Source organism: Orycteropus afer, unplaced genomic scaffold (genome assembly GCF_000298275.1).
Source record: "Orycteropus afer afer isolate SDZICR_OR568_19922 unplaced genomic scaffold, OryAfe1.0 scaffold00262, whole genome shotgun sequence".
Taxonomy (NCBI): Eukaryota; Metazoa; Chordata; class Mammalia; order Tubulidentata; family Orycteropodidae; genus Orycteropus; species Orycteropus afer.
The window spans coordinates 1,580,850-1,598,930 of NW_006921849.1; the positions used below are offsets into that span (position 1 = coordinate 1,580,850).

Sequence of the window (18,081 nt, forward strand, 5' to 3'; positions counted from 1 at the left end):
GAAACCCAAGGAGGGGTCGCTATGAGTCAGTCCCGACTCGATGGCACATAACAACAACAAAAACAACAACAAGATGTGAACATTAGAATTACAGTTTAGGAAGGTATTTACCAAGAGCTTAAATTCACACCTAATAAACTATCATTGAGTGGAAGAATCTCAAGATAAGAAGCATTTGCTATGTTGATTTCCCTAGAAATATTTGAATGTGCCTGTTTTACCACAACCATACAAGGTTTAGGTTTTAATATTTTGATTTTGTACTTTATTACTAAACCTTTTCTCATATGGTTATTTTTCTAATTATAATTGTTCTTACATTAATTACATAAGCATTCTTAAAAGAAAGAAAAGCATTTAGTAGTCATTAATAGAGATGAGACACTCTAAAAAACACACTTTCTGCTTTAGGAAGAATGCATGGTAGTTTATAACTAATTACAGTTACAATTCCCAGCTGGGGAAGATCTTCACCTGATATTCTGAAGTGCTCAGGATTACTTTTAATAGAAAAAGTGGAAGCTTGCCCAGGACCGTCAGCCTGCCACCTTCCTGAGCAAGAACTTCTAGGGGAGGGGGAGTGTCATAACAATAACAGGCAATCGAACAAAAATTTCCCAAGGAATTTGAAGGCAGAGCTCAACATCCAAATTGGCTATGAATAAATTTTTAGCTATTTCTGGACTAATAATATTTACCTACAAGGAAAGTTAGGATTTACACATACTGTATCCACAATTCAGGCTTCTGAATAATATAATCTGTGATTTTTCTTACTACAGATAAACATAAGAATAAATAATATGTATTGCATTCCAGTCACAGAAAATCTTGTTGTAAAATCTTAATCTCTATTATTATCAACTTTTGGGATTTTAACCTAAATGTGCTATAAAAATGGAATTTCTTTTATAATCTTCCATATTCTTAGTCTCTATCCCATAATATTTGAAATATATCATCCTTTCTTTAATGGGAGCACACTGTAGATTTGTGTATATCAATGCCTTAAGCTAGGTTCTCTAGAGGATAAAACCAGTAAGGAGTATATATAAATATAAAGAGAAAAATGTAGTTCAAGGAAATGGCTCTGGCTATTTTTTACAGGATGGTAAGTCTTAACTCAGAGGGTCAGGTGGCAGGCTAGAGGCCTCTCCTGACTTACGTGATTGCAGGAGCTGACAAGCCCCATGTTGGCAGGGCAGGTGAAGCCTTCTGGCTCACATGCCAAAAAACAGAGGTCAAAGGATGATGAGATCGATCAGTAGTTGTATGTAAGATTGAAAGAGAGCAAGCATTGACAGAACATCTATATGCCCACTCCTCACTCATCGCCATGATTTAGTTCCAAAGACCAGGTTGTCATGCAAAAATCAGCATTGTGCAAAAATGGAAAATGACCACATCAGATCACAAAATGGAGGATGATTACATCATCACATAAGTGCTAAACCACTGAGAATCATGACCCAGCCAACTTGATACATAACTTTAACCATTGCAGCCAGCATTTCTCTTGCCTTGCACCTTGGTGTTCGTTACTGCCAGACATATGCTGTTAATACACGAAATAGATTGTAAATTTTTTACTATTATTATAGATTCAAGATGTCAGATAATAAGATGGTTGATAAGTGAGTGAGGAATACATGTACATATTGGATGCAGACGACAATCCCAAGGAAACTTCCCTCCCAGCTGACTGGCTGCTTACATCAGATCACAAAATGGAGGGTGATTACCTAATGTCTGTCAAACCACTGAGGATCATGCCTACCCAAGCTGACACATAACATTAACCATCACAGTAAATATTTAAAATATTTTAATTCTGGAAATTAAAGTATCATTTTCATGTGTAAGTGTAGCACACATATGTGACAGTATGGAATTCAAATAGGTTCAGAATTGCAGTGACTGATGACTTGTTGTTGTTGTTATATGCTGTAAAGTCAGCCCTGACTCATAGCGACTCCTCCTTGGGTTTCTGAGGCGGTATCACTACGGAAGTAGATTGCCCAACCTTCCTTGACTTAGGGATCAACAAATCTATATCCAAAATGTTGACTGAGTCAGTCATGTATATTAGCTGTGCCATGTGGTTACAGTTTACTAAGTTAAAAGGATATTTTCATCTTTTCAGTGTTTCAATAAGTACAAAGTCAAAACTGTACTTTGAATTCAAAATATGAAACAAATGGGCAGAGTTCAAAATCACAAATCCATTTCTTAACTTCATAATTATCACATTATTTTATAGATTCTTACATTCTTTTTAATTTTCTTGCTAGAAATGACTTTGAAAGACAGGAACAAAAGTTGGTCTTTGTGTTTTCAGCACCTACTCTGACTTTTATAGAGGAACATAATGAATGAGCGATTGGATGATTTTCTCAACCACATGTGGCTTTACTCTGGTTGCCTGTCCCTTTCACTACACATTATTTATATATTGTACAACATATTATTTGTGTATTGTGTGTGTGTGTGTGTGTTACAGGTTTGACTATTCTCCCTTGCAGAGCAGATATTCTTTGCCAAAGATACTCTCCATGGTAGACAGAGTACTGATCCCCAAAGATATTCACATCCTAATCCCTGGCACTGGTGAATATGTTCCTTGCATGGTAAAAGAGACATTACTCATCTGATAAGGATATCATGCTGCATTATTCAGATGGGTTCAATGTAATCACAAGTGTCCTTAAAAGTAGAAGAAGGAAGCGGAAGAGAGTGATGCAATCAGAGAAGGACTCAACCTGCCATCTTGGCTTTGAAGATGAAGGAAGAGCTCACAATCCAAGAAGTATGTACAGCCTCTGGAAGCTAGAAAAGGCAAAAAAAAAAAAAATGGATTCTCTCCCTAGAACATCTAGAAAGAGATGTGGCTTGTTTGACACCTTGGTTTTCATCCAATGAGCCTGGTGTTGAAGTCTTGGAGTTGTGACTTAATAAATTTGTATTGTTTTAAGCTATTAAGTTTGTGGTGATTTGTTACAGCAGCAATGGGAAACTAATACAGTCTCTGGTGCACCTTTTTTTTTTTTTCTCCTGCAACTTAACAGCATGTCCCCCAATGAGGAACTGAGATATCTTTTGCAGTTGAACATTCTCATCTTTTCTTTTACTGCCTCAGTGTTTGCTGCCCCATTCCAAGCTGGAACAGGAAATAATTGATCAGGATTCCTCTGTTTGTAAAATGACAGAAACCTAACACAAACTTGCTTAAGCAAAAATAAAGAGGGGAGGAGATGCAGTTCACATACCTGAGACCTTCAAGGGATAGAGTTGGCTTTAATCCCAGCTGATACATGGGCCCAAATCAACCCACAAAGACTCTGTTTCTTTGCTCTACTTTCTTCTGTAGACTTTAGTATTTCTAAGACTCAGATTTTCAGTGGCAAAGCTTCCCCCTTTCTTTCAAGGAAGGATTCTGGTATTCCTACCACTATAGTCTAGGAGGTTGAAAGGGTGCTATGGTCATCCATTGCCCCCTTGAATACACCCCAAAATGTATTTTGAATGTATCTTGAAATAGAAACATTTATCTATGATTATGAATTGAATTGTGTCCCTCAAAAACATGTGTTAGAATCCTAATCCCTATACATGTGGACGTAATCCTCTTTGGAAAATGTTCTTTATGTTATTAGATCATACTGGAGTAGGGTGGGCTCTAGATCTAATCATTTCTGAGTTGTAAAAAGAACAGAGTAGACACAGAGGCATGGGGGAAAACAGATGCCATGTGAGGATCACCCAGGAAACAAGAAATACCTGGAGCTACCAACATGGCCTGGCCCTCCTGGCCCTTATTTGGATGTTTAGCCTATGGAACTGTGGAAAAATAAATTTCTGTTCTTTAAAGCCACCCAAGGAGCTCTGGTAGCATAGTGGCTAAGACACTTGCCTGCTAACCAGAAGGCTGGTGATTCAAACCCACCAGCCACTCCTCAGAAGGAAGGTTGGGCAATCCTACTTCCGTAGTGATACTGCCTCGGAAACCCAAGAAGGGGTCGCTATGAGTCGGGTTTGACTCGATGGCACATAACAACAACAATAACATGACAGGAAAACTAGGAAGCTAAAATATGTACTCATGATTCTACAGTTTGGGCAGGGTGCAGTGATGGCCCCATATCTGCGCCATATGAGTCCATCCTGAGGCAGCTCAACCAGAACTTGGGGATCCACTTCCAAGATGGCCTCATGCACATGGCTAGCAAGTTGATGTTGGCTGTTGGCTGTTGGCTGGAAGATCAGCTGGGGTTGTTGACTGGAAGACTCAGTTCTTCATGTGATCCCTCCATATGACTGTATCAGGCGTTTCACAGCATGGGAGTCGGGGCCAACTTGACAGCAAATAACAACAATTTGTACATGATAGCTGACTTCTCCCAGAGCACAAAGATGGAAGCTTCTAGGGATTTTTAAAGTTTATCTCAAAGCTGACAGAGGTTACTTGTGCTACATTCTGTTAATTAAAGCAGATTACAGGACCATGCCCAGATGTAAAGAGAGGAAACTACTTACACAAAAAAGTCAGTGCCATTGTCATGGTCATTGGAGGCCACCTGAGTACAGTCTACCACAATGCATATTGAAATTCTGTGATGACAGTCCAAACAGAACCACATGGAAAGTGGTAGGGGCCACCTCCAAAGGAAAATGCTGAAAACAAATCTCAAATGTCCATAACAATCAGTTTCTAAAGTGATAGAAATTGTCCAATGAAGTAAAGCTCCTTTGCCTTCGAAGCAGTGTATTTACTACCTAGTTTCTGCATTTTCTGGAGTTGGACATATAATTAAAGATTTCAGTTTAAAATTAAGAAATCTCGAACCTTTTTTCCATTCAGTTTTCTTTTTAGAGAGTGAAACCAGTGAGAACCAGAAACCAATGGGAGTGCCTTGTTTTTCCAGGTTGCAAGTTTTCCACCTTTCACAGGGTTCAGTCTTACCACTTTTCTGTTGCTTGTATTGTTGTTGTTGTTATGTGCCGTCGAGTCGCCCCGACTCATAGCGACCCCTCCTTGGGTTTCCGAGGCAGTATCACTACGGAAGTAGGATTGCCCAACCTTCCTTCCGAGGAGTGGCTGGTGGGTTTGAACCGCCAGCAGTCTGGTTAGCAGGCAAGTGTCTTAGCCATTATGCTACCAGAGCTCAGGTTCCACCTTATACAGTTTCTGGCTTTCTCAGGTTTTATTGAGTATGAAGAAAAATAACAATAATGTATAGCAAGCAATGAAGGAATTAAAGTGTGTTGAATTGGTGGTGAATAACTATACTGTGGTTAATCCAGTTGTGTTTCCTTATAGCGACCTTTATAATATAAAAATTCCTTGGCCAGCACAGTGAAATATTTTCAACCTTTGTCTACATTTTTATGGTTGATATTTATGCTCAGCGGTACAGATTCCAAATTGTTGAAATTCCTTGGGCTGATTTATGGTAATCAGCTTTAAGCTAGAACATTTGAAATGCATTAAATTAATTTTATATGTTTAGCAAAGCACAATAAGGATTTTAGCATTACAAAATTTTCTTTATAATATTGGCTATGCATATGTTGAAGAGACTGGTGAATTCAGATTACTCTCAGTTGGGTTTTATATTCAGTGAATGAACATATGCTTTTGTGGATTAGGCGGTATTTAGGAAATAGATGTGTAAGAATTATTTAAAATGAGATTTTCAAATATCCTGAACTATTTAGCACTACTTGTTGATTGATTTTACCTGCAGTAAATGGGAAGCAATCACAACTATATAAATTATGCAGGGGCTGGTCATTCCCACTGGAATTCTTTAGACCACTTTCAAAAATAATTTGGCAAGGAGTTCTTTCTATATTCATTTTTCCCAAGTCCATGTACAAAAGAGATATAGATCTATGTGGAATGAATTAACACTGATTCTTTTTAAAGGAAATTAAATATCATAAAACATTCAAGTGAAAGACTGGATGATCTTTCCTAGCTAAAGCTCTCCTTGATAGTTTATTTATCTTAAATATTATTTTTGTCTTTCAGGAGGCATTAGATGGCAAATGTGAGAGATTTATTAAAACCTTGAATTGCCAGAGAGTGCTTTAGGACTTTGCCTTCATAGCTGTACATAAGCAAAATTCCTCATATTATGAGTTGGGATTTTCATTGTAAGAGGATTTAAATCGTGGCTGAAGCAAGAGCGTGTTGGTTGTTTCTAAGCGTCACAGAGCTGAGAGACCCAGCTACTTACACAACTGTTTAAAGTAAAATGGAGCTGGGAAAAACACATGGTATAATAAATACCAATGTAGACCAAGTGGAAGGTATCAAGTTCTCTTAATAAAGACCATGTATTCTGGGAAAATAGCTTACCCAGCTCCAAAAGTGGACAGGAAACCCAATAGCAGTTTAAGACATAGTGTTAGAAAGAGCAGGTTTTGGTGTTTGCAGAGTTAGACACTCCAGTTAGTTACTTCTAAGTCATGCAACTTTGAAACATTCCTGAGTACCATTTTTGTTTTTTAATCATCATAACTTTTTGCTGTTGTTGTGTTATGTGCCATCAAGTAGGACTTGACTCATAGCAACCCCTCCTTCAGTTTCCGAGGTGGTATCACCACAGAAGTAGATTGCCCAACCTTCCTTCCAAGGAGTGCCTGGTGGGTTTGAACCACAGCCTTCTGGTTAGCAGTAAAGCGCATTAGGCACTATGCCACCAGAGCTCTCTCATAAAGTATTAGGGTCTCCAAAAGAGACCCATATGGGTCCCCTAGAGTATTGGGATAATTCTGAAGATCCAACAAGAGAATACCAAAAAACTTCACATATAACAAAGCATTATATTATTAAACTTATATTATTATACCTACTACTACTAATAATAATAATAAAGCAGAATTGGATAAACTGGCTTGTAAGTGACCCATGAAAAAATCCAAGTCAGTTTGATGCGTTTTCTTTCTTGAAAACATGTTCCTTTGGAGACTCTATGTGACCCAAGCAGTTAATGCCTTTTCTCTCATTTATCATTGACTTTCAATGGATACCAAATCTGGAGAGATGACTATATAAAATTTTCCTGAATAATTTGGGACTCTCGTTTAATAACTAGAACCCAGAAGGATCATGACTGTTTATAAAGAAAAATTTGCCTCCTAGTAAAGGACATCATGTTTGGTAAAGTGGAAGGTACAGCAAACATGACGGGAATCCTCAGTGAGATGACTTGACACAATAGTTGCACAAAACCACACCAACTATCCTGAGAATGACACAGGACAGAGCAACAATTCAATCTGTTATGTATAATGTCACCATGGTGGGAGCTGACTCTAAGGCAGGCAACAAATGGTTTCTTGAGATGATTGGCATGCCATTGTTGGAGGTTTGGTGATGATGTGGGGTGAGTACATGAAGAAACTAAAACTCAAGTTAATGGTTTGTTTCTGTTTCTCTTCTAGCTATCGGCAGGACCCTCATCCCCCGTTACTTTAGCACTGTGTTTGAAGGAGGAGTGACCGACTTGTATTACATTCTCAAACACTCGAAAGAGTCATACCACAACTCATCCATCACGGTGGACTGCGACCAGTGTGCCATGGTCACCCAACATGGGAAGCCCATGTTTACCAAGGTATGGGATTGTCCCACTAACACACTTACACTTAGCTTTTTCTTTTCTGAATATACTAAAGGGTAATAATTCCAGTTTACTTCTAGAATGTTGAGCTGATATTTTGTACCTAAGATACATTCAGCACTGTGAGATAATCCTTTGTGTCTGTGACATGGTTAGCCTTTTTTGGTGGAAGCTTCCAAGATGTATGTAGGTGACATGGAGCACAGGAGCATCAAAATATGACAGATCCTCAAAGCACAAACTTCAAAAGAAAGGTTTATCTGTCTATTAGACTTTAGTTGCTAAATTAAAAGTTTTGCTTTTATGCAAAACATCTTCTACAATGAAAAGATGTTCTCCTATCACTGTGCAGCATTTGTGTCTCATTACTAAAATTAAGAATAAACTTAAGGCTAAATTCAAATTTTAACATTCAAAGAAAATAATCAATTAAACAAGACCCAACTAGCCATAATCCTAAAAGAATTTGAGGACTATAAACATAAATAAAATTAGGCAATTCATTGTTTAAATGAAGTGTCTCCCAGATTCTGGTAAGTTCTGTGATTTATCAGAGTATCAAACTAGTGAGTGCAGTAGGAGCATAAATTGATTGTAAAAATGTGAGAGAGCAAAACAGGGGAAGGGAAGATAGGTGTCAGGCATCTGCATTCAACTTTCAAGGCAGAATTCAAGGCCCTGTGAAGGATGCAAATGAAAAAGGAAAGAACTAGAGATTCAACCTCATCTTCTTTCTCTACATTCTACATCTATGATCCAAACACTACAGATAGTGTAGAAAAATTGGAAGGAGCAAATATTTATTCATAGATCCTGACAAATGGAAGTTTATCCTAATGAGCACTGTTGTTGTTGTTGTTATGTGCTGTCAAGTCGGACCCGACTCATAGTGACCCTTCCTTGGGTTTCCAAGGTGGTATCACTGAGGAAGTAGATTGCCCAACCTTCCTTCCGAGGAGTGGCTGGTGGGTTTGAACTGCCAGCCTTCTGGTTAGCTGTCAAGTGCCTTAGGCACTATGCTACCAGAGCATTTTGACGAAGACTCAATATGAAACTAATTTGGAATAATAACAATATAAACTCCTTCTTTTACTTCAAAATATAAATGGTGAGCCTCTCTTTATAGTTAGAGAAGTTGAATCATCAGGGTTAAGTGCAAAAATCCAAATTATAAAACTGAAGATGTATCTTTTACTTATTTACATTTTGCTGCAAGAATAAAAATATTTTTCTAAAGTATTCATGGATCGTGTTGGTGATGTTCAATCATTCTGGTGTCATATGCTGGTGTAAAAACCAAAGGCAAATGAAATGATTATAAAATGCAAACACAGCTCACCAAATGCCATTGATATTATGGTATCTTAATTTTATCAATAAAACCAAAAAAACAAACTCACTACCATAGAGTGGATCCCAACTCATAGTGACCAACCCCCATTGGGTTTCCAAGGCTGTAAATCTTTATGGAAGCCAATTACCTCATCTTTCTTCCATGGAGCAGCTGGTGGGTTTGAACCACCAACCTTTTGTATAGCAGCCAAATGCCTTAACAACTACACCACCAGAACACCTTTAATTTTATCAATACCAAGAATAAGAAACCAAACTCACTGCCATCAAGTCAGTTCAGACTCATAGCAAACCCCGTTGGGTTTCCAAGGCTGCAAATCTTTATGCAAGCAGATTGTTTCCTCTTTCTTCTTTGAAGCAGCTTATGGGTTTGAACCTGATCTTTTGTTTAGCAGACAAATGCCTTAACAACTACATCACCAGAGCCCCTTTAATTTTATCAATAAAAACCAAAACCAAACTCACTGCTGTCAAGTCAGATCCAACTCAATAGCCATCCCTCCTTGGATTTCCAGGCAGTGTCCCTATGGAAGTAGATTGCCCAACCTTCCTTCCAAGGAGTGGCTGATAGGTTTGAACTGCCAGACTTCTGGTTAGCAGTCAAATGCCCTCGGCACTACGCCACCAGAGCTCACAATTTTATCAATAGACATTTTAAATCAGAGGCAGGTGTTACATTTTTCTCTTTCCCCATTTTAACAGTTGGCCTGTTAGAACTATTATTGTTTGTTTGTCAGTAGAAGACAAAGGAACTTCCTGTTGAGTGCAGATTGTCATGGAAGGAAGGGAGTTTTGCCATATGGAAAGGAACCATCACCTGATGGCTTTAATTTCCCTCACTTCATTTTGGAGACACAGAACCTTTACAGAAACTGGTAGATCAGATGGACACACAACCATGCCTAGGTCACTAACCCAGAGTGTTGCAGATATTACCTTTCTCTATGGATTGCTATTATTTTTCTCTGAGCTTATGTTAATTTTAGGTAATCCAAGGAAAACTTACAAGTTATTTATGTTTTATAGGAAAAATATTTATGATAATTCAATAAAGCTTTGTCATAATTAAGGAACTATTTCAAAATAAACATTCTTCTGCAGTAGTCTTTTTACATATCTACTGTTTCTTCTTTCTACTTTCTCTTTCCTCTTTCATAATTCAGGGTAACTCTGAAAAGACAGCATTGCCCGTCTGGGACCGGTTTTACATCAACAATAATCCCATGCTTCTCGTGAATGGAGAAAATACTTCTTTAGCCAAATCAAGAATCTAAGATTTTCTTCTGCTATATTGTTTCTTATGGCTTCCCTGGGTGGCACAAATGGTTTGTGCTCAAGTACTAACTGAATGATTGGCTGTTCAGAACCACCCAGCTGCACCTCAGAAGAAAAGCCTGCAGATCTCCTTCCATAAAGATCACAGCCCAGACAACCCTAGGGAACACAGTTCTGCTCTGTGACACAGGGGGTTGCCACGAGTCAGAACTGACTTGACAGCAACGGGTTAGGGTTTCTGCATTCTCTCTTATCCCAGAAGCTCACCTCTCTGAGATGGGTGAGTGTTTTCTTCAGGCATAAAGGGCAGTCCCCAGGAAGCCTTGAGTGCCATGGTGAACACAATACCCTTTGCCACAAGTATCAATTACTCGGACCACCCATTTTACTCTTCTCTATGGCAATGTTTCTGCTGACTCCTTTAACAACTGTTTCAATACTGTGATGAAAAATACCACTTTCTGGGAAATGCAGCTCAGTTATATGGACTTACTCCAGAAGCTAATTGTCCACATTTCTTTTAGAGAATTATTTTTTATTATTATTTTTTTCCCTTTTTTTGCTCCTTGGTAGTCATTATACTGCCCACAGAATCTCTCCATTCTTTTTCTTTTGTTCTTATGTTAATTAAAAATAACTCATTTTTATATAATAAACTACTCTGACTATCTATTATAAAGCAGTGGACTCATGACCTATCGGTATCACAAGGAAAAACAACTCGGAAGCAGATGTTTAATTTTTAAACGGGGACCTGCTACTAGCACATGGCATTACTTACCACATTATGTGTAGGCAGCATCCCATTGTTCTCATTTAGACTGTTAATAAGTTCTAATTCCACAAATAACATTTGACCCAGCAGTTCTGAGTTGCTTTTATGAAAATTTGGCCAATTGGTGAATCAAAAACTAGTCGTAGTCCTAATCAACAGTAATATTTAATATTCCTCAGGAGTGTAATATACACTTTGCAATTTCCTGATCCCAGGAACATAATGGATTATGGATAAATATGTAATTAGAGTTTTAAAACACACATTAGAAAGCCTCTCTTTTATGTTTTCAATTTTGAGTCAAATAGAAAACAAGGCCTAAAAATCAGAAAAGCATGTGTCAAGCTTTTCAGAATCAAAGACCCCTGAGTTTTATTTGAGGGTGTAAGCACTGGCAGATGCTAAGAGAAGCACTCTCTAGGGTACATTATAGCAGTTACTTTTCGGTTTTACACACTGGGAAAATAGTTATAGAGATTACTTGACACACTTATCACTTCTGTAAACATAGGTTTACGTTTTTTTCTGTGCTCAATTATTTATTATGAAATCATTTATTACTGTAGCAAAATACCATGGAAGTGCACCATCCAGTTTTCCTATATGAATACTCACTTCTCTTTTTGACATTCATTTCATCATTCTTACCTTAGTAGTTATACCACATTACATGCACAGAATTTGTACTCTTGTCCCAGCTCTAGCCAAATTAAAATATTAATGATTGCCTTTCTCTTAGATTTATATGTACGTATAAATACATCCAACTCTACCCACACACATATTTACCACCTCAGAAACCCAAGAGGGGTCGCTATGAGTCGGGTCCAACTCAACGGCACATAACAACAACAATATCTCTAAATAAAATGCAGTGAGCTTTACACAACTGTTCACCTAATAGTACTTTCCCATCCATGCTGTTCCAAACATAAAGACCAAGGAAATTAAAGAAATACTTCCATTTAAGAAGCACATTTTATTTCATAAAGGCCACATGAGAGGTAGGATATGATACAACTACACGGTCAATATGGCTTTACAATGAGTCAAAGAAAGCAAAGGGTTAAAAAGCAACCGGTTAGTTTGAGAAATGTCCTTTTTTAGTTCCCTTGTTCCTGGCCTAGTCTCAAGCTGGCACGTGATCTGCTGAATGCCTGCCAACCTCTTTCTTGTTGATCCTCTGGAGACCATCTGTGCTGGGGGCATTGATTAGAGTGTGTCTGCTGGGATTACATCTTTTCTGTTGCCATGCCAACTAATCAGCTGATTTTTGTTACCACAGAAACAAAATGTCAGAGCTCACAGCACAGTAACATGAATTCAGTACAACAGAAAATGTTTTCTTAATTGGGGACCCTTTTGATTTTGGATTCCAAGTGAAAGGTGGCTTTGGGAGGGGAAAAAAAAAAGACCAACTTTAGATAAAAGCTGCATTAATTGTATTGATTAAGAGGAATGCACAGAATTTTTCTGAAAAGAGAAAACATTAATTTCTCTTTTTAGCTATGCTCATTTCTGCCCATTTCAGAAGTAGGAATATATGTTTTGCTTTTTTGTTTTTTTTCTCATGCACCTCTATTCCATTTGCTGATTATTGCTTATAAAATAAATCACAAAACCTTCTGTTTCCTTTAACTTCCATAGTAGGGGTAGAAGGAGCAGAGAGGCTGTGTAGGGCTTGGGAGAAAGCTGTGGAATTATTACTTGGACAAGACTATCCATGACCAGAATTCTCCTCATTTCATTCATTCAAGGAAGTCATCCTATTTTCCTTAAATAAAATACCCAACACAGTCACCCCAGATTCAATTCTAAGAAATGTTATCTTGTACATGATATGTGCTGGATAAAACTGAGTCCTTGGTTAGGACAGTCCTTGGTTGCAATATTTGTTGCAACTTTCTGTTTTGTAGGCCTGTGACAGTTTAACTACAAGAAGGGTCACCAACTGGTTTGCAGTGTCACAGTGAACAAAGAATACAATTAAGCTTGACCTTATAGTAGCTCCAGTGGAGTGATTCATCAGAACCACTACATACATGTTTTTTTGTTGTTGATGTTAGGTGTCATTGAGTCAGTTCCAACTGATAGCAACAACTGATAGCATACAACAGAACAAAATACTGCATGGTGCTGCCCCATCCGCATAGTTGTTATTACGTTTGAGCCCATCACCACAGCCACCATGTCAGTCCATCTGCTAAGGGTCTTTGCCTTTTTTGCTGACCTTCCACTTTACCAAGCATGATGTGCTTTTCCAAGGAATGGTCCCTCCTGACAACATGCCTTTCCATTCTGAAATTTTACTCCAGTTTCAGAAACAGACCACAGCTTCTGCCTGCCCTGGGTTTGTGGTTCATAAACTTAAAACAAATAGATTAGATAATAAAGAAGCATGACATTTAACTGGGCTAATATTTGTTTAAATATCCAATAATCTCTTCTCTTTAAAAAGAGGATTATAACATCCAAATATGCCTGTCCTATATTGTCAGGACATTTCACTGTTAGTGGCTGGCTATGGTTACCTCCCTTTTGTGAGACCTTCACCACAGGTGGCTTCTGTCACACAAACACCCCAGGGGGAAAATGTGTGGCTTAATCTCTAAGTATCCCTTTTGAAAATCTTAGGAAATTAATTCCAATGTTGAGGATGTGCTGGAGGGAGTGGTTTCATGACACTGAAGCCTTCCCCCATTCGATGTGCCCAACTCTCATGGCTGAGATACCAAAAACAAGATTTTGAAGACCACTCAACTAGAAGTATTGGGGCAAGATACCCAAATGCCTGAAATTACTCACACCTTCTGCTCATTGGACCAGAGGCAGAGGTCTTCACCCAGATTACCAATAATTACCTCACCAAGCTTCTGAGACTTGATAAAACAAAGATGGCCAATGGTAACAGCATCTCTCCTGAGACGTGCCCTATCACACTTATTGGTAAAGCTCCTCTCCTGGTTTGGCTTATTGAAAGGAAACATTATCTTAAATTAGAGTGCATATAAAGCCCCTAACCAGTGTCTAGAAACAACTGGTGCTCAATAAATAGGGGGATTTGTATTAAATTCATGAAACAGAAGTATTGTGAAGATTCATTTAAAGTTGTATATAAATTGTTAATCATCTCAATGGATGGGAGGTTTATAAATAAGCATCTCCCCTATTTAGTTTATTGTCAGTTATGTATTTTATTTTTTAAATTTGCAGTACAGTGATTCTCAGAATTTTGTGTGCTTCACTTTGGACTAGGCAATCTTCCTATAAAAAAGCCAAACCAGAATGCCAATCTGTTAAAATAGATAGCACTGAAGATCCAAAAAACCAACTACACCTGTTGTCATTGAGTCAATTCTGACTCAAAGAGATTCTATAGGACACAGTAGAGCTAACTGCTCCATAGGGTTTCCAAGGCTACCGTTTTTACAGAAGCAGACTGCCACATCTTCCTCTTGAGGAGTGGCTAGTGAGTTCAAACCACTGACCTTTCATTTCACAGCCAAGAGCTTAACCAGTGCACCAGCACACCTCCTTAAAATTGAAGGTTGGATGCAGATTCCAAATGGAGGCCCTCTGCCTTCCAGCAGGGCCCTTAAGTGGCACTTCATGAACCCCTTAATCTCTGATGGCTCATAATGACAACACTGGTCTAAGGATGTGTTTTCTTTTTGGCTGTGCTTCTTTTACCTTTAAAGCTCTCATTTACTGTCATCTTATGATGTGCCAAGTATGACGACAGGTGATCTACATACACAGCTTCATTCCATGCACTCTCCCAACTACACTACCTAAGGGTGTTATTGTCCCCATTTTACAGACAAGAAGGCTAGAATTTGGAGAATTTATTTGATTTTTTCCCCAATTCCAGAATGAGCAAAAAATTGAACCAGAATTTGGATCCAACACTATCTGATGCCAATGGCTCCATCCACTGCTTGGCACTGCTTTCTTAAGGGAAATTTGGACTGATCAATGAGCTGTAATCATGTAAACTGGATCAATATGCTACCACCGTTCCCCTCTTATAGTAGAAATGGACCCAGTAGTGTTTGGATGGCTACCATCTTCTTCCATTTCAACGTCATTAACTGTGGAAAAGAGCAAGCAAAAATGACATCCTAAAAATGATTTGAATCTCAAAAAAATAAGCAAAAGCTATCCTATCACTGATGACTCTGTCAAGGAAGAGAGTCTTAGAAATTTCATGATGCTTCATTAACAATTCTTTCTTTCTTCAAATGATCATGTTGTTGTTGTTGTTGTTGTTATGTGCCATCAAGTCAGACCCGACTCATAGCGACCCTTCTTTGGGTTTCCGAGATGGTATCACTACAAAAGTAGATTGCCCAACCTTCCTTCCGAGGAGTGGCTGGTGGGTTTGAACTGCCAGCCTTCTGGTTAGCAGTCAAGTGCCTTAGGCATTATGCTACCAGAGCTGTCAAATGATCATAATGCCCCCCAAAGGCTGACTCATTGTGGAAGCAGAATTTACCATTACTGATTTAATCTGATTTAAGGATATACTCTAAACACACCTCTTCTCCACAGGGAGTAATCAATCCCCACCAGCTTGAGTTAAGCATTACCCTCTGGAATTTCTCATGGGTAAACTTTTAGTAACAATTAAGTATGAATACTTCTATTAGATACATTGTCTCAGGAGCAAGATAACGAAGAGTTGAATGAGAGTTCAAGCTTTTACGTTAGGAGGGTGAAAAAAGTAGAAGAAACAATAGGAAAAAGTAAGAGAGTACTATTTTTTGGGGGTACTATGTGGCAAGAGTTTTTGATATAATATCTCTAGAAGATAGGTTTGATCCTCATATTGACAGAAGAAGAAACAAGTTCATAGAGTTTCAGTAGGTCACGTGATCATCAGTAAGGTTTGTTTTTGAACCCAAGGATATGGAGACACTGATTCCAGAGCTTATGCTTGTTCCAGTATGCCCGGGATAAGCCTTTGTGTCACAGCTTTGCCAAAAAAGCAGAAATGGCCAAGGACAGTAAGGGAGACTACACTGAGCAGCTGATGGGTGAGTTATAAAACATGGCATTCACAATGTGGATCACCAATGAGTGTGTTGTTTATCACTTCCAGGTATGTACAGAAGGCAGATTGATCTTGGAGTTCACCTTTGATGATCTCATGAGAATAAAAACATGGCACTTTACCATTAGACAATACAGAGAGTTAGTCCCAAGAAGCATTCTAGCCATGCATGTAAGTAATTTAATTTCTATTTCACTTTCCTTTTTTTTTTCTTTCCCTATTTTACTCAAGGGGAAAAGCCCAGTTCTGTCTCAGTGAAAGATCTCCAGCAGTTTTCACGCTTTAGGTAATTAACTCTAAATTATTGAGTTTTGCCCTCAACCATTTTAATCCACAGGCTTTTTTTTTCCTTCATTTGCTTCCAAGTTTGGTGCATTGTGAAACTGTTTTTCATGTTTTATTATTTTAAAGTCAGCATTGAGGTTACCTCAATAAATAGTTTGTACTTTTCCTTAAATTCCATTCACTCATTATCAAGTACGGGTATGCCTGGGCTAATAAACGTGTTATGTATAACTGGAGAAGGAAATAAAACAAGTAAGAAAAACAGTGTTCGGTTTTGATTAGAACCATCTGACAAGACCTGGAACTTGTGTACCTTAGATCTGTGTCAGCAGGATTCAGTGCTTCCTGCCCAGGGGGTTGGAATCGAAGTGGAATATTTGGTCTTGCACAAGTGAGTTTGAACCAAATCTCTTGGTTTTACTTACTATTAATTACATCAAATTTCTTAAACACTTGCTACTTCTAAAGTCTGATTTCATGCCAATCTGGAGATATGTCTTAAAGATAAGACTTGATAGGAACAAGTGGGGTGCAATCCCTGAAGAAGGAGTCAAAAGTCATTGCCTTACTAAGGTGTTTCTGACCGACACTATGGTCTTTTCAATCACCTAATATGCATACCAAAGTAGGATAGTGAAAAAGGAAGACAGAAGAAGAATTGTTGCATTCAAACTGTGGTATTGACAATGAATAATGAATATACCAGGGACTGCCAAAAGAATGAACAAATCAGTCTTAGAAGAAATACAACCAGAATGTTCCTTAGAAGCAAGAATGATAAGACTTAATACACTTACTTTGGACATACCATCACTTACTAGGAAAGAACACGTTTGGTAAACTGGAGGGCCAATGGAAATGAGAGAAGCCCTCAATGAATGGGTTGACACAACAGCCTGAACAATGGATTCAAGCACACCAATGATCATGAAGAAGACACAGGATTGGGCAATATGTCATTCTGTTATACATAAGATCGCGTGAGCTGGAGCCACATTGATGGCATCTAATAACAACAACATATTGCATAGAGAGCAGTAGTTGTTCGGTGGTAGAATTCTCCCTTCCACACGGGAGGCCTGGCCAATACACCTCATATCAGCCACCACCCTTCTAAAATAACAAACACTAGCTACTATTGGGTCCTTACTCTGCCAGGCTTGGTGCCACACATGTTGTATAATTATATTTAATCTTCACAGTAACACAAACAGATGGGTTTTTATTATTATTCCCATTTTAGATGATGGGAAGCTGAGTGTATGTACTGGGTGGTCCATATGAAACATGTTTGGCTGCTAATCAAAAGGTTGGAAGATTGAGTCCACCCAGTGGCACCTTGGAAGAACAGCCTGGTGATCTACTTCAGGGAAATCAGCCATTGGAAACCCTATGAAGCACAGTTTTACAATGACACACATGGAGTCTCCATGAGTCAGAATCAACTTGACAGCAACTGGTTACTACTGATTAAGTAAATGTGTATGTATAAGTGTACACAGACAAAGCTATTTGGTAGTATCACTGTGAGAAAAATTAAATATAGAAAAAAATAAAAGCTGTATTGCTATTACCAAGATAGTTTCATGAACACAGACATGGAGACCAGGGGATATTTCCTTATGTCTCCTTCTGTTTAGCACCAGTTTGTTCATGTTGTTAGTTGTCATCAAGTGAATTCTGGCCCTGTGTGTGCAGAGCAGAACTGCTTC

The 18,081-nt window shown here is 38.4% G+C and overlaps 1 protein-coding gene across 1 annotated transcript in view; it reads left to right on the forward strand.

The window, feature by feature from the left end:
• Positions 1-18,081, forward strand: part of LDB2 (LIM domain binding 2) — a 628,524-nt gene that overhangs the window by 475,384 nt on the left and 135,059 nt on the right. The window contains exons 3-4 of the mRNA XM_042782210.1: positions 7,450-7,622; positions 16,133-16,259. Of these exons, the coding sequence (XP_042638144.1) occupies positions 7,450-7,622; positions 16,133-16,259 (300 nt within the window). The remainder of the gene's footprint in view (positions 1-7,449; positions 7,623-16,132; positions 16,260-18,081) is intronic.